Source organism: Aethina tumida, chromosome 1 (assembly GCF_024364675.1).
Source record: "Aethina tumida isolate Nest 87 chromosome 1, icAetTumi1.1, whole genome shotgun sequence".
Classification (NCBI taxonomy): domain Eukaryota; kingdom Metazoa; phylum Arthropoda; class Insecta; order Coleoptera; family Nitidulidae; genus Aethina; species Aethina tumida.
Window position 1 is genome coordinate 48,343,740 of NC_065435.1, and position 25,228 is coordinate 48,368,967.

The window sequence follows — 25,228 nt, forward strand, 5'->3', positions numbered from 1 at the left end:
AGAATGAGTGAAACTTACTGAAAATCACATATTCAAATACAGAAGTCAACTACTTGTCACTCAAAAATTCTACTCAATGTACCTTTAATGCAAAAATTTTAATCGACAAGAAAGTAATAAAATATATGTTTGTAGAAAATTTTAATCTTAAAATGTGACAAAAATTCAAAATTAAAAATTACAAAATTTTTCTGTACATGTCTTTAAATTCAACGACTTCGTTATTAAATTCTTAGTTAGATCCTATTGAAGGTTATCCAGTTAATTGATGTAGGCTTGGAATTTCGTCCGGCAAAAAATAATCATTTATTAAATACTTAATTCAATCAATTCATAATAATTTTGTCATTAGTTATAAATTTTGTCATCTCAGACAATTTATTCGTTTACATACTAAGATTTTTCTAAATATATAATCTATTTATAATATGTTAATTCAAGCAGTTACGTAAAATTTGTATTACATTAAACCTAATACAAATGCTGTTATATCGGTCCCAATTAATGTTTTGATAAATTTTGCATTTACTAATATGGTAATTACCGTTATATTGATGAAGTTCTATATAGGTCAACACTTGAATTCATGTTTTGTAATTTGCTTAAAAGAACATTAATTATTGATGTTCATAATAATGATAAACTATTGATAAAATGAAAATACATATTGTATGCACGTAACGAGAGAAATAAAATTATTGATATAATACTATAATAATATATTGTTGTTTCATTTTAAAATATAGGCCGTTTTTAATAATTTCGTGTGAACTAGATTACTCTTGATAACCAGTATATTATAATTGGTCCTATTTAGATACGTGTATTTACAATTAGTTTTTTTGTGGTATAAATAGTGATACAAATTTTAGTTTAACAAGATTTTCAAGACGTAACCATGGGAATTACTTCTACTTTTTATATTGCAACTTTATATTTAAGTAAGGTTCAAAGTATCATAATTAAACCATATTAACTCTAAAGATTTTCAGGTTGTATCGTATTAATTGTTAAATCTGGTAAGTTTTATTAATTTATATGACCCTATAATAAAAATCATTTTGACTACAATTATACAATAATTTATTTATTATTTTAATAATATTTGTTTCCTGTTTAAGATCCGGTGACGTTACAAGGTAATTTTTATTAATAACAAGTTTTTTATTTTAATAAAATTAATTTATTTGTAAAAATTCAGCATGTGAAGGACAAGATCTAACGTTAACATGTGGTCGTGGAGTAATAATAATAACTTCCGCAAATTATGGCAGAACATCCCCTAACGGTGTTTGTGGTTTCGGATTAAATTCTAATTGTACATTACCTTCCTCAACAAAAACAGCACAACAACTGTAAGTCCACTTTGATTTTTAAAATTATTATTAATATGATTAATTATAGATGTAATGGCGAAAAACAATGCACAATAGATGTTACAAGTGCAGAATTCGGAATAGATCCGTGTCCGGGTACTGCTAAATACTTGGAAGTAACATACAAGTGTGAATGTGAGTAAATATTTATTTTACTTACTTACTTTTATTATTTTTGTAACACTACTAATTAATAAATTGAATTTAAGATCCAGAAGACCTACCACCAATAATTCCAGGACTTTATCCCAATGGTAAATAAATTTTGTTACCAAATGAATTGAATGAATAATTTAATATTTTTAGGAACTGTGATAAATTATATTTGCCCTTATGAAATGTTCACTTTAAGTTGTGTTTCCGGAAAAGAAATAGATATTTTAGATGTATTCTTTGGACGAAAAATTGATTCTAGAATTTGTCAAGGCCCTTTTAACTTGTGGAATAACAATCCCAGTTGTGATGAATCCCCTTTTGCTACAAAATTGGTTAAGAACTCGTATGTATTTTGTACTTAGCAATGATTAAAGTAATAATATTTGTTCTGATTGGCAGGTGTCAAGGAAAACCATTTTGCATACTTAGAAATACTAAGCTGGTTTTTTATGAAAAGTGTCTATTTTCTAGGGGGTACTTACAAATAGCGTACAACTGTATTTAAGTCACTTCTTAACAACATATTTTATAAATATGGTTTATATTCATAATAAATAAAGATGTACACAATTGTGAATTAGGAGAAATTTGTATTTTTCTTTCAATATTCCCTAAACTTAAATTTATTTTAGAATTTTAATTATAATATAATGTAAACACAATATTTATTCACATCTTTTATTAAATATTTCCAATATTTACGTTAACAAATTTATAGAAGTGTTCTAAAATAATTTGTCAAACATACAGACAAAATTTTAAATACTCTAACATATTTTCCAAAAAGTAGATTCTAAATTTATTGAATTGTACCACTAAAAATTTTGCGCAGTCTGTGCAAATTCTATTCTTCGAAAACCTCCTCAAATTGAGCCCTTGACTGTTATTCCCATTGATATTTGATACAAATTTATTGTATCTCTTGTAATCTTTTTGAGTATTCAATATCCCTGAATAATTGCGTTACATTCCACAATGTGAAAATTCTTATGATGACTCCAATAAATCTCAATGAAAGACATATGCAGGGAAGCAAGTAGACACCGTTCAAATTCCACATGGCCAGAATTATTCTTGCGAAGCTCTTACAATCAATGAAATACAGATTGAAGCTGTTCACAGTCATCCAGGGGACCGAGAGCTTCCAGTTTCCCTTAATAATGGCGCGATGCAGGCACCAACAAAACACTCCCATCAATATAAGTTCTGGTATTTTCAGGGATAAGGTGGCACCACTTAAACTTGGCTTGTATTTCAAAATGGTCACATCGAAAACAATGGACATGGCACACAAACTGATCATAAGGAGGATGGGAGTTTGTTTTTCCATGCGTCTAGCCAACATTGAACATTGTCGAATCAAGTAATTACTAATATTTCGCGATAACGAGCCCATTTTTGAGGAATTTCCGAGAACAGAATTTTTTATGACAGAGAATTTGATTTGATTGAACTGATATAATAAATGTTTTCAATTATTTGTGACCTGCGTTTCTATGGTATCCCAATAATAATATTAATATTTATAATAATAATATTTTCCCTTAATTTTCTACACGCATAAATATTCCTAATAAAATATTTTTTATGAGCTCAGTTTGTTTATCGTTCATTTGTAAAAGGACTGAATAATTTACTAAACGTCTAAACAAATAATTTGGGTAATTATTTAATAGTTAGTAATTTACCGTCATATATTAAATGTTTCATTACTATTAAATGATTTCATCAAATATTATGTATCTACGTCTGTATTTGTACATTAAAATGATATTTTATTTAACAACACGCATAGTTATCCTTAAACAAAATTATTCAATAAGATGTACATACTAACCATCTCATTGAGTAACTTTTGGATGGCCCTATCATTAATTAGACACACTAAGACTAATTATATTGCAAAGTCAGATCCTCAACATTGAAAATTGCACGTGTAGACGTTATCGTTCACCTTATAAGCATGTGTTAGCAAGCCTAACATATCATTAAATATATTAATAATAAATTACTTCAGGTTAAGGATAAAGATGCAAATAAAGTAGTTAGTTTAGAATTTAGCTATTAAATATTTAACGTATAGATAAATATAGAGTATAAATTTGTAAAAAAATTAAAATTGGGCATCAGTTCTCTTTAGAAGCTGCAGAAAGACAAAATGCGAACCTTAATTTTGCTTGTGTCTTTAATTGCGAGTAAGTTATAATTCAATATTTTCGAGAACTAATTTTTTTAATAATTATTTATATATTTTTAGCCTTCCATGGAGGTTATTCTCAGGAATACGGTAAGATTTAATTAATTTAATACCGGATTATATACTAAGGAATTAAATTTTAGTATGCGAAAATGAACAACTAACATTAACCTGTGGCGGTGGTGGAGTTATATCCATTGAAAGTGCAGTCTTTGGACGACTCAGCAGTACAATTTGTGCTGACAAAAATATGAACGATCAGAACTGTCAGTCAGCAAGCTCCACCGATATCGTAACTAATATGTAAGACTCTAATTATTTGGTTATACAAATACTATTTTATCCACAGATTATATTTATATGAATTATTATTTCAGTTGCAACGGACGTACGGATTGTACCATCAATGCTACCAGCAGTCAGTTTGGAGGTGATCCATGCAGGGGAACTTCAAAATATTTGCAAACTACATACAACTGTGTCCGTAAGTACAACCACATCATCATTTAATAAATTCCAAAGAATTTCTCAAGTAAATATTGTTATGGTTAATAGTTCCTGGTCAGTTGACTTCAAGCACCAGTCAACCCACTACTACCACTACTACCAGTACCGCAGCTCCAACTACCACTACAACTACTAGTGCACCCACCACAAAATATCCTCCAAGTAAGTATTTTCGTTTCGTTCTTGATAACAATGCAAAAATGAAATAAATATTTTAGATGCTGTTACTACAACTACATGCCATGCCAAAATTTTGAACATCAAGTGTTCTTTGAAACAAAGGATTCAAATTTTGGACGTGTATTATGGTAGGAACTCTGCTATTTGCCCAGCTCCTCTCAGCAATCAAGGAACAGAGTATTGTGATGGTTCATCTACAGCTTTAAAGAAAGTAAACCTATTGTAAGTACTTAAATCACACATGATATGACCTTAATAACACTCGATAAACTTTCAGGTGTCAGAATCACCATTTATGTGCAGTGGTTGTTAATGATGGAATCTTAGGAAATGACTGTGATGAACTTGATGTTTGGGGTTACCTCACTGTGACATATGTATGTCAATAAAGAATATATGTAATATGTTCTTAATTAATAAATATTAGTAAAATTAATTATGATATTTAATTAATGTATAGGATAGTTAACATTTATTAAAACTATAGTTAAATCGCAAGTTGCAAATGAGTTTAAAAGACCATATGCTAAGGTTGGGCAACTTATGTGTCAACCGGAAATTGCGTTGCAGAACTTGTGTATAATCTCAGCATAACTAATATTTACTAATTAAAGTGAATTTTATCATAAACGAACGAAGTTTTTTTACTGCCGTTATCGCAACTAAATTTATCACAAATAATCTAGAAAAGAACTCAAAATGTGACAACATCTCTACATTTTTATAGTTTATGCATAAATTTAAATATAATACATAGTTTTATTTATACTTTTGTCTTTGTACAGGATGATTCGATAAAAAATAAACATACCGAAAACCTGTGACTTAAAATTTAACTGTAGATTTATTAGTATGTATTTTTGAACTTATTTTTTAAAAAATAGTATGGTAAACATAGGTCGTAGAGCACATAATAGTTTGTTAGACGCACTGAGTATTTTCAGTTATGAACAAACGTTCGTGTTCCATTTTTGATAGGCAAAACTATATAAAGAATTACAAGTATATAGTTTCTTATAAATAATAAATTTAGAAGCAGGAGCAAATAATAATATAATTAAATTTTATTCAATTACATTTAATATCGATAACAAATATAATGAACAAATAATTTAAGTCAAATTATCGTATAATTTCATGAACGCAACTAACAATAAGAACAATTATTGTAATTTGTATGAATTATACAACAAAACTCATTAAAACTAACACACCGATTATATTTATTTGACGGAATATTGAAAATTAAATGTAAATTAACCAGTCAATGAATTTTAGAATATTTATTCTTCTATTTTTTTTCAAATATTTAATTATGTATTTACAGTTTGTAAACCACAAATAACACTTGTTATGACATTAGGATATAACAAGAGTTATTTGTATAATATATGTAGGATTAGGATGTAAATTAGCCAATCAACGATTTTTCGAATATTTACTTACATACACTTTATAATTATATATTTAAATATACATATATATATTTTTCAAAGTTATTCATACAGTCTTGTAGGCCACAAATAATATTATATATAATTAAAATATAAATTTTCATACGTAAAGTACAGTACTGGTCAAAAGTAAAACAACAAACATATTATTAATAAAAAATAATATGCAAAAAGGATGTTATCAAGGAACCATATTTTTGTCAAACATATATAATTTATATCACACTTGAATTTAAGTACAATCCGTTTTTATAAAGTTCTTATAATTTATTTGCTGACTAATCAAAAGTAATGCAACACCGTTATAAATCATTTAATTTTAGTTTGTATTTAGTAGTGTACATACGGTGGTTATTTAATACTAATTAAAGTTAGATAAAAATAACTGCAGAACGAACTTTATCGAAAAAATCTTATTGTTTCCAAGTACAAATCAGGAATTTATATCAAAATATTGTGTCAATAACAATTCGAGCTTCTAACACCAGAAGAACTGTAACAGCACTTCCTAAACCTGAATGACCGAGAATAACCAACAATACTGACCATCTGAGGATTGTAATAGCATCCAAAAGTGACCCGAATACCAAAAATCTTAAGACTAAATATTCACATTTGGAGATGTCCCAGTATCATAAGCGTAGTCTAAGGCAAAATAGTTTACATGGAAGAAGGCCCGCCAAAAACCCTTCGTTTATAGAAAAGATAGAGCAGCCAAACTCCAGTTTGCACAGGAGTACGTAGACTGGTCTGAAAATAAATGGAAAACCGTATTGTTTTTTGATGAAAGTAAATTTAATTTATTTTCTTCGGATGAAACGTCCAGTGAATAAAATGTTTTACCCTAAGTACACCAAGGGAACAATTAAGCAAGGGGTGGAGGAATAATGGTGTGGGGCACATTCTCTGGGTTTTGAATGGAACTATTAGTAAAAATAAATGGAATAATGGATAGGTTTCAATATTCACACATCCGTACTAATTGTATGTTGTCGAAAGCTGAGGAAATTGTCGTGGATTTTCGAACACGATAACGATGATGAGACTTTTTTACTTCCAATAATGTAAATGTTATGAAGAAAATCTATGGGACATGAATAAATCCTGAGCAAAGCTCACCCAGGCAAATTTCAAAACTGTGATGAATTGTTTGAAGTAATTAATTTTATTTTGTATTACGTTTATAAGAAAGATATTGATAACCTTGTTTCTTCCATGGAAAGAAGATGTCAAGCTTTTTATTTAATTATATATAGCTGATAAAACGTAAGTAGAAATATTGTATTTAATTTAACGTACTAATTTAAATATACAAATGTATTTAGAATTTTCTTCTTAAAAATAAATTTGTTTTGGTACTGTATATGAATACAATGAAGTAGTTAATGTACAAAATATACATGCTTTTCTAACTAAATAATGGTTTGATAGTTACGCTGACTTTATAAATTTATTAAATTTTTAAAATTAACATTTTCGTTACGAAGTAATTAAAATCAAAAAAATATACATACAGAAAATACCAGAAGCACACCAATATTTAATTTTATTAAGTGCTTTTATTGTGTACTATTTTACAACTTATTTATTATGTTTGTACCACCAAACGTGTACAGCTATATTAACAAACTCTATTCAGAAATCGAAACTGTTTAAAGTTATTATTGTAATTAGAAAAGATAAAATGTAAATATTACCTATGTTTATCCAACAAATGCTCTTTGAATTGTTAATTTCTTAAAAAATAATTTGCGACATCGACATATAAATACGAGCGACTCTTCAATTCAATAATTCTTACTTTAGTTTTCATCTAGTGTAAAATGGTCGTGTTCTTAGTTTTCTCTCTATTTTCAGGTATATCCATTTCCATATTTTGCTATACTAGGAAAATTAAAAAAATTGTTTTGTTACAGTTTTTCTGAACGCTGAAGCTCATATTGGTAAATAGACTGCATTTAAATAGTTATAAGCATATAGTATATATATTTTTTTCTTCAGTGTGCGAAAATACCGATATTTTACTCTATTGTAATGGTGGTAGTATTATAATTACAAATGCTACATATGGCAGACTTAATGCAGAAACTTGTCCAGGATCCAGTGTGAGCAACACCAGTTGCGTAGCAACTAATTCACTTAGTATTGTTGAGAATGTGTAAGTTATAAAAAATTGTATATTTATCAAAAAATTAAAAATTTTAATCGTTAGTTGCAATGATCGTCATTCTTGTACGGTGTCCGCGACAAATGCCCAGTTTAATGGAGACCCATGCCAAGGCACGTCAAAATATTTGTCGATTGAGTGGATTTGTACTGGTGAGTTATACAAATAAAAAGTCAAATCAAATTTAATTTTTAAATCTTAAGCTTCAACGAGTTCCGGTGTTTCCACTGAAACAACCGCTCGTCCAGTAACTTCACAATCATCATCCACTACTCAAGCTGCCACCACCAATTATCCATCAGGTATATTAATTTATTTAAAATAACACTTGAAATAATTTTACTATTTTTATTAAAGGTGCCATCAGCACACGAACGTGTCACGGTGATAAATTAAAAATAAAATGCGGTTCTAAAAATATCCATGTCTTGGATGTGTTCTATGGAAGACAAGATTTAGAAACGTGTCCCCACAAAAAGTCAAGCAAAGGGTTCGAATTATGTGACGGATCTGCAGAAGCACGGAATAGGGTGCTCAAAAAGTATGTATATTGTAAGGCAGGGAATTGTTTATCCACTAATTGGTTTTGAATTGCAGATGTGAAGGAGATGACCACTGTATTTTATTTGCTAATAACTTAGATTTGGGAAAAAAATGTGACCATGATGATGTATATGGGTATCTTAATCTTGTTTACATTTGTGTGTAATATTTAAGATAAAATGTATTTTTTTATAAATTTTTTTATTCGAAACAAAATAATAAATCATTTATGAAAGCAAATATGAAGTGTTTTAAAATAGAAGTCAGAGAAGGCCATAGGAAAAAAATTATAGGAACTTGTCCTATTATTTTTATTCTGCTCTTTCTGAATCCGGGAGATTGCCCACATACTTTGGGACAACCAATATGTTTCTACAATACATATAAATATAACAGCTTCCTTAGCATACATTTTTTAGTAGATACTATAACTGACTAATTACTTCATTTATGATTTTTTTTTAAATATGTACAGGTTCTATCTTTGACAATAATTTTAAAAATATGTGTACGACTGTTTAACTAATGTAAATATGTTCTAATACACAAACTTCTAGATGTATTATCATAATATTTTTTCACACTTATTGCAAAAAGTAAAGATAAAAAATGTAAATTTTTTGCTACTCAACTATATCTGGTATCTAATAAGGTAACTTGTTAATATCTGTAATAATATAATTTGACACACATGCATATAAATAGGACCCCAATGTAAATTCTAAAATATCCGCCATCATTCAAAGAAAAATGTTGCTTCTTTTTATGTTGTGTTTGTTTTCAGGTAAGGCTCTTTACTATTTTTCTCCAAAATGAAATAAATAATTTTTTTAAATCGTTTCAGTTTTTCTAAACACCCTAGCGAATGTTGGTAAATATATTACTTGACTTATCCGGACTATTAGCCTAAAGTGGGTTTTGTTTCAGCATGTGAAAATTCCAATTTAGAATTAAACTGTGACGATGGGACGATTGAAGTAACCAACGCCGAATATGGTAGACTTAATGCAGAGACTTGTTCCTCCGCAAACATGGGCAACCTGTTCTGTTTATCACCATATTCGTTGAGCGTCGTTGAAGGAGCGTAAGTAAAATCTAATTGTGGTAAATGTCCAAAGATTATTCCGGCTTAACTTCTAGTTGTAACGGACTTACTTCATGTAATGTGCCTGCTACTAACGCACAGTTTAATGGGGATCCGTGCAGAAACACATCTAAATATTTGCTAGTGGAATTTCGTTGCATCGGTAAGATTATGCCATATTTAAGTAAATGAAACTTATTAAAATTACATTTCAAGGTAAAAGTACAGCTGTACCTATGACAATCAAAACTACCCCTCAAACAACAATCACTCAAGCTACTACCAGTAAATTTCCTCCAGGTAATATAAATACATGTTTTCTAATATTGTTTATAAAAAAATAACATTTAAGACGCCATCAGTACACAAACCTGCCACGGTGATAAATTAAAAATTGATTGCGGGCCTAAGGATATCCGCGTCTTGGATGTTTTTTATGGAAGACAAGATTCGGTAACTTGTCCCCACAAAAAATCAAGCAAAGGATTTGAATTGTGCGACGGATCGATGCAAGCTTGGGAGAGAGTACTTAAAAAGTAAGTCGCGACAAAAAGTTATTTGTTATAACACGTTTAATCTGATTGTGAGTTCCCTTTTAGGTGTGAAGGCGATGAGGATTGCACTCTATTTGCCAACAATTTGTACATGGGGAATAAATGTGATCACGATGATGTGTACGGATATCTCAATCTTGTTTATGTCTGTGTTTAAGTTTTTTTTTTTCTCGCTTGTATTCAGGTAGTTTTTGTTCTAAACTATATTTAGATATTTTTCATATTTTATTGCATTAATTAGTTAAATTTTGTTGATTAGAATAGTTGATAATAATCTTATAAATGTACATACATTTTGAAGGAATCTAAATTTAACTATCTTTCATATAAGATGTCCTAATCAATTTTTCTCATTTTTGATTATAAGAAATGATTCACTGATCTTCCGTTGGGCGACACAGAAAACTATTTTTAATTATCTACCTCTTGAAATATTATTCATTGAAATAGAATAATAAATAAAATAGTTACAGACTGTTTGTATCTAATGGTGCCACATTGAATAAATAATACAAATTATTTTATTATAATAATTTCTTTAAAGTAAAAAACGAGACATACTTTTAACTATATCTTATATAAGTCTTCTTCAATATTCTGCAATTGTAGTGAGCTAAAATTTGCATTGACATTAAATATGTAATCAGGGCTGCATAAGTAAAGTAATCAATACGTAAGTCAATTTTCCTATATTATTTATCGAAGATACACTAATAAGTTGAAACAATTTTTTAAATATATAAATTTTAATCTCATTACATACATTGATTTGTATAATTTTAAAAGATCACATTTGATGTTACCTCAGTATTTCTATTATTTGATTAAAAATAAATATTTTGTTGCTCAAAATATATCATGGATATTCGTATTTTTACACTTATATTATCTAATTATTACATAAACTTATTTATGCGCATAATACATAATACATAAATAGTTAGGGAATACCCTCTGTAATTTTATGATTGTTGCTAGTTTGCTGCAAAAATACAACGTAAAACCAATGGAATTTATACTTATCATATATGTAAAATTAAAATTATTTATACTTGAACAAGAATTTATGGACTTTCAAATAAAAATTAATTATCGTCATTTTATCGTTATGTTAATATTGTATAATAAGTGTCCTATCATCATTTATGAAATACTCATTGTGTTTGTGTATATTCTGCTTTTAAAATAATTTTATGTAAATACAACGTTGAACTTCAGTTTTCATAATAACATTTATTTACTAATTAGTTCAAATTTATTTAAAGTTCCAGGTCAATATTTAATAAATTAATTATTAAATTAAACTGAAATTTTGTGTCTTAATTAAATTGTTTCATAATATATATTGATATATTAAATCAGTGTAATTAAATAGAGATTTAATATATCAAGTTTCTTTATTTTTTTTAAACTTAATTTGTAATTTTCTCTTGGAATATTGATTTCTAGCATTATAATCATTAACAATATCAATAATTAATTTGTATTATCAATATCCTTTATTTTAACTTAACTTTAATGTAATTTTCTCTTCTGTTGAACGTATTTCTAGAAATCTGTAGTTACTAATTTTCATTTTATTTATTATTTAATTTAAAGGACTTAAAATTACTATTCGTTAGTAGTTAGTACACTGATAATAATACTGCTTTCTTTCAAAATGGAATTCGTATCCTACAGTTCTCCATTAAAATCATTCTAATCATTCCGAAAGAATGTAGAGCACAAAATACATTTCTACAACAGAAAAATTATAGAAAACTGTCTAAAAATTGAGAAAAAACCTTGAGTGCGTCTTGTTTTCTCCAAAACTCACAGAGAGTGCATTTGGTCAACGTAGACAAATGGAAAAACAGAATGTGGGATGTGATTCCTGGAAACAATACCAGTCAGTATATAATATATTACTCTTTATTTTTTAAGTATTCTTGTAAAAATTACATTTAGAAATAAAAATTATCATTTAATTAATTAGTTCAAATTAATTTAGAGATTCTGATTATTGTTAAATTAAATATAAATTTTAGTTTTAATCAAATTACCATATCGGCCATTACAAGTTCATAGTACATATTCAAAAAATAAGTTCAAAGGACAATAATTCTGTGGTTATTGTGAAACAATAAAGAAAATATTATTTCATCTCAAAATAAACTTCTTATTTTTATAAATATTTCCAACGATATATACTCGCAGTTTCTTCTAATTTTCATAAAGTCAAACAAATTTCGAACAAATCAGTCATATTTACATAAAAAGATGAAATAGAAGAATCCATGAAAACCAGCGAGAAATAGTGGACGTGACTTATTTTTATGGACAACCGTTAAAACTGCATTTAACCACTGCTTACTAATAAAAAAGGAGTATGAAAATTATAATTCCTGGAAACAATACACATCTAATATATTTTAATAAAAAAATACGCCTAGTTTAGAATTGGTTTATTAAGTTTATGTTATTTTTTTTATTATTAAAGATATGTTAATTTTAGTTAAATCTAAAGTTGGTATTAACCAACTTAAAAAATACGTTGTATAATATTTGCGATTTTTATTTTATTAACTGAAATCTTGAATGCTGATATTCAGATAGTGATCTCAATGTTGTTATGAAACTGGAAAACTGTTGTTACATCTTAAAATGAAATTCTTACCTTCTTCACATATTGATACAAACCGGAGAAAAATCACGGAAGCCTCTTCTTCGTATCAAAATACCCTAAAACTGCATTCTAACAGTCGATCAGAATACAGGATACTAAATGTTGCTTTTACTGGAAACTTGATAAATTCAATTTATTTGTTTTCATTTTTGAGCATCCTAATAAAAACTATAATTCTAGATATAAAAGACCAACTAAACATATTAATGAGTAAAAATTAATTTAATGTTTCTGTTTAAATATTCCATTGTTAAATTAAATATAAATTTTAATTTTAATTACATTATGATATCCGCCATTACAAATTCATAGTCAACATTAAATCAACATGTTGTTTATTTTACTTATTAGTATTAGTAACATTCAACAGAAATAAATTAAATATTAATTAGTTCAAATTAATTGAATTTTTTTTTTTTTTTTCGTAACATGGTTGCCTCTTAAAATAAAACGTTCACCACACCACACTACACAATAGTAATAAATACATTAGTGAAAAATAGCCAAAGCATCTTATTCTAATCAAAAACCGTTGAAACTGCAGTTGGACACCGTCTACCAACAAAAAAAAAAAACAGAAAGCAAATAGTACTAAATTTCGGCAGAGGTTTATTGACTTTTATATGATTTTTAAGTATACTAATAAAAACTACATTGCAAAATATAAAATAACATTTAAGTTAATTAATTTGTTAAACTTGTGTAAAAATATTTTATTTTTATAGAAATTATTAACTGGTGTTTTAAATCAAAGGTTGGTATCCTGCCATTACTAAATTCATTCACAGCGAACATCAGCGAGAAATGGCCGAAGCGTCTCACACTAATCAAAAACCGTCAAAACTGCAGTTGGCCACTGTCTAGTAACAAAAAAGCAGCATGCGAGTTGTGATTTCCTGGAGACGACGATTTTTATATATTTTTAAATATTCTAATAGAAACTATATCACCAAATATAAAATAATATTTAAGTACATTCAATTTTATTGTTAATTTTTACTGTATCTGCCATTACTAAATCATAGCCAACTTTGATAGTATACCAAACTGTAATTCTAACCACAGAACATCAAAGCGCATTAATAAGGTAAAATTTATTTTATTTATTTATTTGTTTATTTATTATTTATTTTTATTATTATATTGTTTAATTACATATAAATTTTAATTTTAATCATTATAAATTCATAGCCAACTTTAAAAATATGTTGCTTCAAATTTACAATAGTTGTTTTAGATGTTAGAATTAATTAACATTCTTATCTTAATAAACTATCCCAAAAAAATAGACTTGAATTTTTTATTATTTTCACAAAATTTAAGTTAAAATCAAACTGCCAGAGTCAAACATCGAACACCACACGACACATTTACTTAATAAATATGACAGACTAATCTGTGAAAACCGGTGAAAAATGGCGGCCGCATCTTATTCTAATCAAAACTTGTTAAAACTGCAGTGGGCCACTGCCTAGTAATAAAAAGCAGCATGCGGGTTATAGTGATTCCTGGAAACGGCACACGTCCGACTTATTTTATTGATTTTTACATATTTTTAAATTCTTTAATAGAAACTACGTTACCAAATATAAAATAATATTTACGTATGTACATTCAGTTTTATTTTTAATCTAAACTTAGTAACCGCCATTACTAATTCACAGCCAACTTTAAAAGTACATTGTTTAAAATTTACAATTTTTATTTTATTTACTAGAAGTTGAATATTGATATTCATTATTCAAAAACAGTACAGTATTATGATACAATTGAAAAACTACTGTGACTCAAAAGGAAATTCTTACCTTAATAAACATTGCCGGTGAAATATATTCAAAATTTCTTCACATTTTCATAAAATTCTGCTTTAAATCACACAAATCAGTCATAGACAAACATAAAACACCGCACGACGTATTTCCATAACAAATACAAGAGAAAAATCCGTGAAAGCCGACGAAAAATCGCGGACGCGTCTTCTTCGCATCAAAATTCTTTAAAACTGCGGTCACTAGGCTAACGGTTGACCAATCAGAATGCAGGATATTGAATGTTGTGATTCCTGGAATCGGTACAGTGCTCTGACAAATTTAATTTCTTTCTGTTTGTTTTAAGTACACTAATAAAAATTATGTTTCGGGTTATAAAAGAAAATTTAAGCATATTAATAAACTAAAATTAATTTAAATTATCTGTTTGAATATTCTGTTGTTGAATTACAACACAACAAATTTAATTTTAATCAAATTGCGGTATCCACCATTATAAATTCGTAGCCAACATTAAAAATTGGTTGTTTCAAATTTGCTATACTCATTTTACATATTAGAATTAATAACATTAATATTCAATATAAAATGACGTGAAATGAAAAGCTATTATTGTTGTTGTATATGAATAATTTTTTTACCATAATTAAAGTGTTAAAATCAAACAATTCAGTCAAAGTCTAATATAAAACACAATACGACACATTTATTTAATAAATACAACAGAAAAATCTGTGAAACCGATGAAAAATGACGGAATTCTTATAAAAGTATTAAAAAGTGAAATACGTTTTATGATGATTCCTGCAATCCGCACACCACACAAATATTTTATTGATTTTTACATATTTTTAAGTACACTAGTAAAAACTGTATTTCCAAATATAAATTTAAGTGCATTAATTAATTCGTATTAATTTAAATTTTCCCTTTAAATATTTTATTATTAAATTAAATACTAAATTTGATTTTAAATAAAAATTCTGTATCGACCATTAATAATTTAACTGTAAAATTGTATTGTCCCAAATTTGGAATTTTTGTTTAATTTGTTAGAATTTTGAGTATTGATTCACACTTATGACTTTATTGGGAGTTGGGGGTAACTGAGATAAACACAAATTCCAATAATGTATTTAAAATATTTTATTAATAAATAGTTACAAACAGGAAATAAACTATAGTAATACTTATTCTGATATGTGCTAAAGACCATCTTTAAGGATGGGGATGACACTATCTCTTCTGTCTTCACCATCTTCTCTATCCAACTAGTCACCTTTCACATCTTTATATTTTATTTATTTAAACGATCCACGATTGACAGAAACTGGACTCAGTGTTGTGATTTAATGGGAAAACTACCGCTGCATCTTAAAAGGAAACGGTTACCTTAATGAACATTGCCAATAAAATACAGTGGTGGCCATAATTATAGCAACTTATTAAGATATATTCAAAATATGGCTGTACTACTTAAATTAGACACAAGTATTGGTAATGTTTACTGTTTTTTGTTATTGTTGTGTCTACTATGCAATTGATCAATCTAATTTTATTCTTGACCTTTTACTTTATGGTCTTTCATTGTTTTAAATCGATTATTTACGGTTTTTTGTTTCTTATAATTATTTATTCATTGGTCTGAGTTTGAAAGAAAATCGATAACTGGATAATTCGAATGTTAAAAAACAATTTAATCTTTAATCAACTGAAACATAGAAGAAATGGGACTTACTGAAATTAGTTCAAGGACTGTGAGAAGATGGTTAGTGGATGGGAGACCGACCTGCAAGAAAAAATACGTCCAATTTTAACTCACATGCACTAGTCCACAGTGGGGACGAATGGCTTATGGTAACGAATTTAAATTTTATTGATAAAAAATGATGAAACGACACAGAAAGTTTGTTACACACTTAAATAGTAAATAATGGTGGCGGTTCAATTATACTATGGGGTGCTTCAATTCTTTTGGCGTAGATCCCAGACACGTAGACTCATTGTGTTTCACGATCCCAAACACAAATCCAAAATTATGACGAATTGGTTAAAAGACTAAAACATCGATGTTTTGTCTTGCCAGTCCCAATTTTACAAATTTAAATTAACTCATTGCAACAATTCTTGAAGGAATCTAGGCTTGTTGTACATTCAGAAAATGGTCGAATATATGCCACGGATGGGTCAAAATTGTAAAACAAATAGGTGTATAGGAAACTATACACGTACTAATTTGTTTTTATTTATGTATTCAAACTGCTTTGTACTGTTAAAATTAATTTAATCAAGGTTTATTATAATTAAAATTACCAATGTATCTCTGTTTATCAAAATAACAACAAATCCATTCTGTTTCTCTTTAATTTTCATAAAAACATAATTTCAAACTGGTCCGCTAGCTAATTTTATGTATATTGATTATTTGTAAAACAAGCATTTACATTTTCCAAGAAAAATACTTAATTTTTCCATATTTCAACTAGAATATTCATTTATACGTGAACCAATGCAATTCATTCATGCACAGTTTTGAGGTTTTTTTTTTGGAAAATATTAACAATAACACCCGTCTAAACATTCGTCAGTAATGAAAATGTGCATGTGTTAGTGATAAAAATCAGTATAAAAATAAATGTCACTGTAGCAATTTATTAGGAACTTCTGCAATGCGGTCAAACATTTTACACTCGTTCCTTGTCGTCATACATGGTAATTATTTGTGTTTGTTTATCCAATTAAATAATTAAAATCTTTGAATATTTCCAGTGGCTTTTGCAGCCTCGCAATCATTGGAAGGTAAATATGAAAAATGAAACTTAATAGTTGTTTTACGCGTAATTCAAAATATTTTATTTAGCCTGTGAAGGTGAAGACCTTACGGTACAATGCAACTCCGGGATTATTAATATTCTTGGTGCCAACTTCGGGCGTACTAATTCTCAAACATGTTCCTCAGACAAACCCAGCAACCAAATAACTAACATAACTTGTCTCGCAACAGGCTCACTAAGCATTGTTCAAAAGCAGTAAGTGATGTTAATTTGATTTATAAATATCCAGCTTAAAACTTATTGTATTTCCGTAGGTGTAATGGAGTAAGTAGTTGCAGAATTCCTGCATCCACTAGTCAATTCGGAGATCCGTGTCCTGGAACTTTTAAATATTTAGAAGTTGATTATAATTGTATAAGTAAGTTAATTTATATTTCTTAATAAGTTGTCTTTATATAATAATAATATAATATTTTAGCTGATGATGAACCACCAAATACAGCTACTGGTATTATTATAAATTACGATGTTTATTATTTTATTATTACTAACTTGGTAAAATAAATTTCAGCTTGTGAAGCTCAGACAGCTTCTCTGTCTTGTAGTGTTGGACTTATTAACATTTTGAGTGCCAATTATGGTCGTACGAATAATATAACGTGTGCAGATGGGAAAGCAACTAATCAAATTACAAATACAAATTGTATATCTACTAATTCATTGGCAACGGTTAAATCCTTGTGAGTGCAGATATTTTATCAAGGAGGAAATGTTTTTCTAAAATATTTTATTAGGTGTGACTTAAAAACATCATGTAGCGTTACCGCCAGTAACACCGTCTTTACTGATCCGTGTATTGGGACAGCAAAGTTTCTGGTGATTTCTTATGAGTGTCAAGGTAAATACTATTGTCTATTTATTTACTTTATGAAAATTTTGTTTTTTTCTTATATTATAGATATAACTACAAAGCCTACAACAATAACTGGCGCCCAAAGTCCTAGTACTACAACATGCACACCCCCAAGACTGACACCACTCCAAGAGTACTTGCTGATGATGAAACGTTTCTTTCAACAATTTAGACCCTATCCTCAACCAGAACCTCAACGTCCTCCAGGTTTTTTACAAGTGCCCCAAATTCCATTGGAACAGCGTTTTGGTCTATCCCCACCACAAATACAACCCCACAGACCAATAAACAATCTAATCGGGTGAATAGAGGGATATATTATATTACGTTTAATTTGCATTATTGAAGTTTTAATTGATTTTAAAACTAAAATAAATAAATAAAACTAATGAAAATTGAATTAAATTATTTACCACTTTCCATAACAATTCAATGATCTTCGCATTTAACTGATTAAATTGCATTTATTTAACGGGAATGGTATTTTTGAGCTAATAAATTGCATAAATTTCGCACACACATATTCACAAACATATAAACCAAATAATTGCAGTTCGTGACATATGGATAATACCTTCCTTCATTTGAAGCATCCGAAAAATTTTAAACCCCGGATTAAATATTCGTTTTCACAACAATTTAAAAAGTCCAGTCGTTGACACAAATCTCTTTGTACTGTAAACAATTTATATATCGAAAGCAGATATAACAAACAATGTGCATTATTATTCAGAGATAATGCACCTGTATACATATAAAATGCAACACCGTCGATATCAACCCTGTTTTAATATAATAATCATGCATTTCGTTGTGTATTGTTTATGGCTTTTATTTTGGGGTGGTAAGACATGATAAACAAAGGATAATTCAATTGGTTAATTGTGTTAATCAGTTTCAGGTGAACCCACCAAAATTGGTATGTAACTTTTTATATTTATTTATATCAGTGTATAGGAAATTTTAATGTCTCGTGTGAAATTAAATATAATAGCACTTATTCCAGTATTCTTATTATAATTTATTTAGTTTTATTAAAGTATAGGTGGGAGATTTAAGGAACCTGGTCCCACAATAAGAATATCTTGTAAACTCTTCTCAGTAAATTTTTTCTTTAGATTCAAGACATTTTTATAAAAAAAGTTTATTCCGGTACGTAAAATGTGTTTTAGTATGCTTGATGAATACTGGAAGTTTAGATTGTGACGATAAAGTTATCAACGTTCTATGTGCTAATTAAGACCGCTTAGACAAATCAATTTGTCTCAGCAAACCCTCAGATCTTAATTGTAGATTGGCGAATGCAGTTTCTGATGTTAACACGGTAAGTATTGTGATTCAAATAATATAAAATATCCTATCTATTTCTATTTATTACTATTTTTGGTGACCCTCAAATAAATATTTAGAAATGGGTTATGAATATATAAGTAAATTTCTGGTAGTGTTTAATTTTGTGTCATAAAAAATATTTAAAATTTTTGTATCATTGTTTTTCAGATCCTGATGGTCAATGTGTAGAAATATTGTGTGATGGTGATGTTCGAAATATACGAATATATTGTGTGAATAGACTATAAAATATATTTTATATTACTGAAATTCTTAAATTATTAAACATTGAACATTAAAAGAAGTTTCTTTTCTAGTTGTTTATAAAAAATATACATCAAATTAACATTATAAAATAGAATTTATTACTATTTTTAGTATGCGAGGGAGGCACCGGAGTTTTGGACTGTGGTACCAGAGTTATCGAAATATTGTGCGCCAATTATGGACGTTTGGACCTTGAAACTTGTAAAAGAACGGACACCAGTGTGCAGAACAGTGTTAATTGTCGAGCACCTAATTCATTGTCAATTGTTAAACAACAGTGAGTTTATATCTTACAATAACATTAATATTTATGTGAAAAATATTTATAGGTGTAACGACAAACATACATGTACCCTCAATGCGTCGAACTCTGTCTTCGGTGATCCCTGTGCCAACACTACTAAATACTTGGAAGTCGAATACGAGTGTATTGGTAAGTGGGTAAACATTTCACTTACATAATTAATCAAAATTCTTGAGCTTTTAATACGAATTTTTTATTTGTAGATTCTTCAAAAACTTGTGGCACTGGCGGTGAGGGTAACTGTCCGGGGTGTATCACGACAAAATGTAAAATAGAATGTGACTGAAATTCCTAAAAAACATGGCAACATGAAAATTAATGTTTATCGTATAAATATTGTTTTTTGAGCACAACATTAATAAACTTAACCAGTATGTTTTTACTACATTATTTATAACATATGGAGTATTAATGAACTTTTGAATTAATATTCCAACCATGATTACTCACAATTGTAATCAAATTTGAGGGATTTGCTGGTCTCTAAAATATAGTCATACCGCATTAATGTCAAATGTACCCCGTACATTGTTAACAGGTTGTAATCATCAATTAATTAACTCAACAAATATTGCTGGCGGATTAAACACTGTTTACGTTTACGAGGTCAAGGTAAATTTTGTTCAAGCTTGATGAACGGCTTGTTGGTAGGAAGCATCAAATGATGTTACCACAATTTATTAATAATGGGAGCTAAAAATGTTGCAGTAGTTTAGAACTGGGGATTCCGGCACTTAATATTCCATTCATTAGGGTATGTAAACACTACGCCTTCAGTCCTTGTTTAGGTGTAATATATGCGCTTTATCCTTGCGGCATAAAAATAAAAATTTTAAAAGTACCTTGAAACAATAAACTAGAGTCATAAACATAATTTTCTTAGTTCAGTTTGAATCTGATAATATATCGAATATTGGCGCTGGTGTAATCATAAATTCTCCGGTTTTACAATTCGAGATTAGAGAAAAATAAATAAAAGGGCGCTAGATAAATCTTTGAGAATTTATTTATTTGAGTTGATTTGTGAGGCCATCGAGCTAATAGATTAAACACAAGTTGCGTACTGGGAATCGGCAAAGCGGTAATAATCTAGTTTTATGGTCCGCTATCAGTGGTAAACAAACTGTACATAAAGATTTTGATTATTTAAAGGTATTATCGACGGCTATTACGAAAGAACATTACCATTGATTTTAACACCCTATAGTTTTACATTGAAAGCTTAAAACACTCATATATCCCTGGATCTACATCCCTCTATACCAACGGATTAAGTGATTACATCTATTTACATCCTAGTGTGTCATTATGGGCTAAAGAAAAGTTGCATATTTCGGTACAGTTTAAAAATCTGTAGCCAATCCTTTATATTCCTGCCAACTTACCTCGCACAATTCCAACTTTTTTGTTTGGTGTGTGCAAAGATCTTTTTTAACAGTTATATCTAATCTCGAAGTTTATATAATACCACATTAAACTCGAATCATTGCCTTTATAAAGATATTCGGTAAATCTGCAACCCCAATTTTTTATTCACAACGTCTCACCCTACTCAACTGGATATTATCCTTATCTTAAGTCGTCTTTAAACCACAACACCCCCAACTGATTTTACAAATATACATCGAAATAAATGATATCGTTAGGTAAATGTTTCGCGCTGAATCTAATTAACGGCCTTTACAATTGCACTTGCTTTATCGTCTTGTTCCTTCCACGTAGCGCGAATATTCCTTAGAAACTTACATTGTCTATGATGCAAACACCACTTAAAACAAACGTGGCTTTAAAGAATTAGCCGGCGCTGAATGTTTGTTAACAAAAAGCTAATAGTGCAACAGTCCCGTTAAAGAGTTATTACACGTTTGTTGTAAAATTTACGCCTCCCTCGCAATTAATAGAATGCGAATTGCCATTTAAAAAGCCACCCTTAAATTTTTACACAATTTTTTCAAAATTTGATTAGTTCTTTATTAAAAATGGCATTTTTAAAATGTAACAGAATGCACACAACCATTCATTACTGGTTTTGCATAATAAAATCTAAATTTAGTCAAAGTGGTATAATATAATTTTCATGTTTTAAAATAATAATAGCTCCGTTAAATTACAAAAACAATTTACATCCATGCAGTTAATAAAACATTGTTGAAATAATATACGATTAGGTAATTAAATTCGGTGCAATATACACCGTTTTATACGGTACAGTACTAAGATTGAGCTCTAACTTTTAATCTAACTTGATTTACATTTTAGCTACTTATTAGCAGGAATTTCTTTGGAGCTATTATGCGCAATTCAACCTTTATGGCCACATTAAGATAATTGCTCGGTTCTTAATCTTATGAATTTAAGTGTTTCGGTTGATGACTTTCTGGTTATATGGCCACACCTTTTTGATTTAGTAACATAGTGTAGGATTTCGATTAACGTTTAAAAATGAAAATTTATAAAAATGGTTTAAAACTGTGTGCATGTGCTGAGCTTCCAGTCTTTTCAATTCTAAATATCTTGCGAAATCTTTTATAAAGGATGCGGCAGTCGGTTTCCAAATGGAAATGGAAATTCGACATTTATTTTTGTATTGAAATGTGGAGGCGTATATATTCTATTCGATACATCTCAATTTGCACCAACTTTCGACAAGCCACATTATGTTTTTGCAATTTTTTCTATCGCAAATACGAAGGCATTCAATTGAAATTACAGCTGTTACTTCTCAACAACGCATTCATGTCTTATATTGTTCAAACAGTCTGTTTAATAACGTTGAACTTAAAACATACAGTACCGGTCATTATTGTAGCAACTTTTTAAATTGTTAATAATTTCGGTATATATTTTTTATTTATTGTCAATAGTTAAAATAATATTACTATTGTTGTTTTATATATTATTATAAAAACTACTATATTCATATTCTATAAAATGTTACACAAACTGACGAAAATAAAAAAATTTATTTTGACCTGTAAATTTTTTGTCATCAATTATAATAAATATATATTTTAAAACAAAATACTTAAAATTACTTACCTGTATAGTTTAGAATCACGGTTCCACTTATTTTCCGCCATAAAAAATAGGAAAATTGAATTTTCATCGATGAAAAAAAAATGATTATTTCTTAGAGAAAAATTAATTGTAAATTTGAAAAAATGCTGATCTTTGCGGTTTTTGCTTGAAATTTTCATGAAAAAAATTTTTATCTATATCCCTTTTTTTAATAAAAAAAGTTCATCAAAAATAGCAAATTTAAAAAAAAAATTGTCAGTAACATAATTTTTCCATTTTTTAAGAATTTTTGAAAATTTAACATTTTTATTAAATTGAAATTTTAAGTTTTATACCATAAAAAATCAATAAATCAATAATTTTTCAAATATATTTTTAAATGTTCTATTTTTAGACGTGATGAAGAACTTGTCTTGGTCAATAGAAAAAAATCAAAATTTCCTAAAGAAAAATTAATTTTAAGTTCATCAAAAATAGAATAATTAAAAAAAAATTGTTAATAACGTAATTTTTCAATTTTTCATCGAAATTTCAAGGAAAAGATTCAAAAATATTTTTCAAATTTAAAATTACGATATTGACATTTTTTTTTTTTTGATGAATTTTTGCATTTTTATAAATTTAAAATTAACTTATCTCTAAGAAATCTTATTTTTTACTGGTTCAAAACATATTCTTTAATGCACGGAAAAATAGAATATTTTGAAAAAATATAAAATAAATGTTGGAGTCACGAACAATTACCAAAAATGTTTATTTATATTTTACTAAATTATTTATTTTAAAATTTTGTTAGATATCCTAGAAAAATTACAACCGCTTTGCAACAGGCGGGTATAGAATTCACTAACTTAGCACAATAATTCACAGTAATGTTGGCCCACTCCTTCTGAACAAGTTCCGATAATTGTTGCCTATTGCTTATGTTATGCTTTCTGACTTTTTTATCCAAGTGATGCCAAAGGTTTTTTATTGGATTTAAATCCACTATCTGTGATGGCCATTTCATTAAATGATATTATTATCCTTAAACAATTGACCATGCAACAATGGCAATATCTTCAAATGGCACGAGATGATTAGTTAGAATATTAATTTACATTTTGCCCTCGGTTAAGGCTATGGGGCCACTACCAGACTATCGAAAACAATAGCATAATTGAACCACCACCATATTCCACTGTAGGTATAACAGTTTTTTTTATGTAGTTTTATCTCTGTAGAATGTAGAACAGAAGCAAAAACGTCATTATTTTTTTAAATTAAATTTAGACTCGTCACTACAAACTATTCCTCACTGTTCTGTAATCCAATGATTGTGATCCTAAGGAAGTCAAAATTTATCACATCTAGTAGAAACTACTAAGCATCTACTCACAGTCCATGAACTAATTTCAACATGTCATCCAAGTTGACTTTAATTTCACTTGACGGTAATATTGGATTCTCTTCTGACGTTCGAATTATCCAGTTATCGATTTTCTTTCAATTTTTGCGAACTCACTCAAATTTGTTTTGTAGCTACCACTTGGCCAGTTCAGTTATTTTTTTGATAAGACGGAAATAGACTAAATCTTATTTAGACGTAAACTATTAGCCATTTGTTCTTGTTTCTTTGGGTCTTAGTAACGCTGAATTATAATTTTTCTTTACGACTAATGATTATACTAAACGAAAGACCACTAGATAATAATCGATTTAAATTCTCACAGAGAGCAGTCGAATACCATAAAGTAAAAAGTAGTTATATTAATGTTATTTTGAAAAATATTTATGACCAATACTGAATATCCTGTTGGACTTAAAGAAACGTTAGCATATCTGGGTCAAAAGAACATCACCAAAAAAAAAACGAAAACATTTTATTTACCAACAAAACAGCCTTGGCCACGGTAAAAAGTGTAAACATTCTCGCATAAAAAAAAATATTGTCCCACAGATTATGTAAAAACTTTCGTGTTTCTATTT

At 28.3% G+C, this 25,228-nt stretch overlaps 7 protein-coding genes and 1 long non-coding RNA gene across 8 annotated transcripts in view; 7 read left to right on the plus strand and 1 right to left on the minus strand.

Annotated features, from left to right (window-relative positions):
• LOC109595704 (zwei Ig domain protein zig-8) overlaps window positions 1-14,841 on the minus strand; it is a 270,657-nt gene extending 255,816 nt beyond the window's left edge. The window contains exon 1 of the mRNA XM_020011124.2: window positions 14,689-14,841. The gene's annotated coding sequence lies outside the window, so the exon portion shown is untranslated. The remainder of the gene's footprint in view (window positions 1-14,688) is intronic.
• LOC109595689 (L-rhamnose-binding lectin CSL3) lies at window positions 899-2,113 on the plus strand. Its single transcript, XM_020011107.2, has 8 exons — window positions 899-941; window positions 993-1,019; window positions 1,122-1,139; window positions 1,202-1,355; window positions 1,405-1,511; window positions 1,586-1,630; window positions 1,683-1,875; window positions 1,932-2,113. The coding sequence occupies exons 1-8, from the start codon at window positions 899-901 to the stop codon at window positions 2,035-2,037; spliced, it is 693 nt and encodes a 230-aa protein (XP_019866666.2). The 3' UTR covers window positions 2,038-2,113.
• On the plus strand, window positions 3,688-4,851 carry LOC109595706 (L-rhamnose-binding lectin CSL3-like). The gene is made up of 7 exons (XM_020011126.2): window positions 3,688-3,727; window positions 3,790-3,819; window positions 3,873-4,032; window positions 4,107-4,213; window positions 4,285-4,398; window positions 4,455-4,638; window positions 4,694-4,851. Exons 1-7 carry the CDS (start codon window positions 3,691-3,693, stop codon window positions 4,803-4,805), a joined length of 744 nt encoding a protein of 247 aa, XP_019866685.2. The 5' UTR covers window positions 3,688-3,690; the 3' UTR covers window positions 4,806-4,851.
• On the plus strand, window positions 7,694-8,746 carry LOC109595688 (rhamnose-binding lectin). Its single transcript, XM_020011106.2, has 7 exons — window positions 7,694-7,727; window positions 7,787-7,813; window positions 7,872-8,028; window positions 8,083-8,189; window positions 8,241-8,339; window positions 8,395-8,578; window positions 8,635-8,746. Exons 1-7 carry the CDS (start codon window positions 7,694-7,696, stop codon window positions 8,744-8,746), a joined length of 720 nt encoding a protein of 239 aa, XP_019866665.2.
• Window positions 9,328-9,550, plus strand: LOC109595707 (uncharacterized). The gene is made up of 3 exons (XR_002191324.2): window positions 9,328-9,364; window positions 9,425-9,451; window positions 9,508-9,550. It is a non-coding gene; the product is annotated as an uncharacterized LOC109595707 (long non-coding RNA).
• Window positions 9,897-10,396, plus strand: LOC126266427 (L-rhamnose-binding lectin CSL1-like). The gene is made up of 3 exons (XM_049970325.1): window positions 9,897-9,964; window positions 10,017-10,200; window positions 10,264-10,396. The coding sequence occupies exons 1-3, from the start codon at window positions 9,901-9,903 to the stop codon at window positions 10,373-10,375; spliced, it is 360 nt and encodes a 119-aa protein (XP_049826282.1). The 5' UTR covers window positions 9,897-9,900; the 3' UTR covers window positions 10,376-10,396.
• Window positions 14,842-17,237: 2,396 nt separating the features above from the next.
• Window positions 17,238-18,734, plus strand: LOC109595696 (L-rhamnose-binding lectin CSL2). Its single transcript, XM_020011113.2, has 8 exons — window positions 17,238-17,364; window positions 17,422-17,451; window positions 17,513-17,681; window positions 17,741-17,844; window positions 17,905-17,934; window positions 17,998-18,166; window positions 18,221-18,324; window positions 18,385-18,734. The coding sequence occupies exons 1-8, from the start codon at window positions 17,322-17,324 to the stop codon at window positions 18,642-18,644; spliced, it is 909 nt and encodes a 302-aa protein (XP_019866672.2). The 5' UTR covers window positions 17,238-17,321; the 3' UTR covers window positions 18,645-18,734.
• Window positions 18,735-19,101: 367 nt separating this feature from the next.
• LOC109595687 (L-rhamnose-binding lectin ELEL-1-like) lies at window positions 19,102-20,639 on the plus strand. The gene is made up of 5 exons (XM_049970814.1): window positions 19,102-19,183; window positions 19,235-19,258; window positions 20,050-20,215; window positions 20,268-20,371; window positions 20,446-20,639. Exons 1-5 carry the CDS (start codon window positions 19,141-19,143, stop codon window positions 20,526-20,528), a joined length of 420 nt encoding a protein of 139 aa, XP_049826771.1. The 5' UTR covers window positions 19,102-19,140; the 3' UTR covers window positions 20,529-20,639.
• Window positions 20,640-25,228: the final 4,589 nt, after the last annotated feature.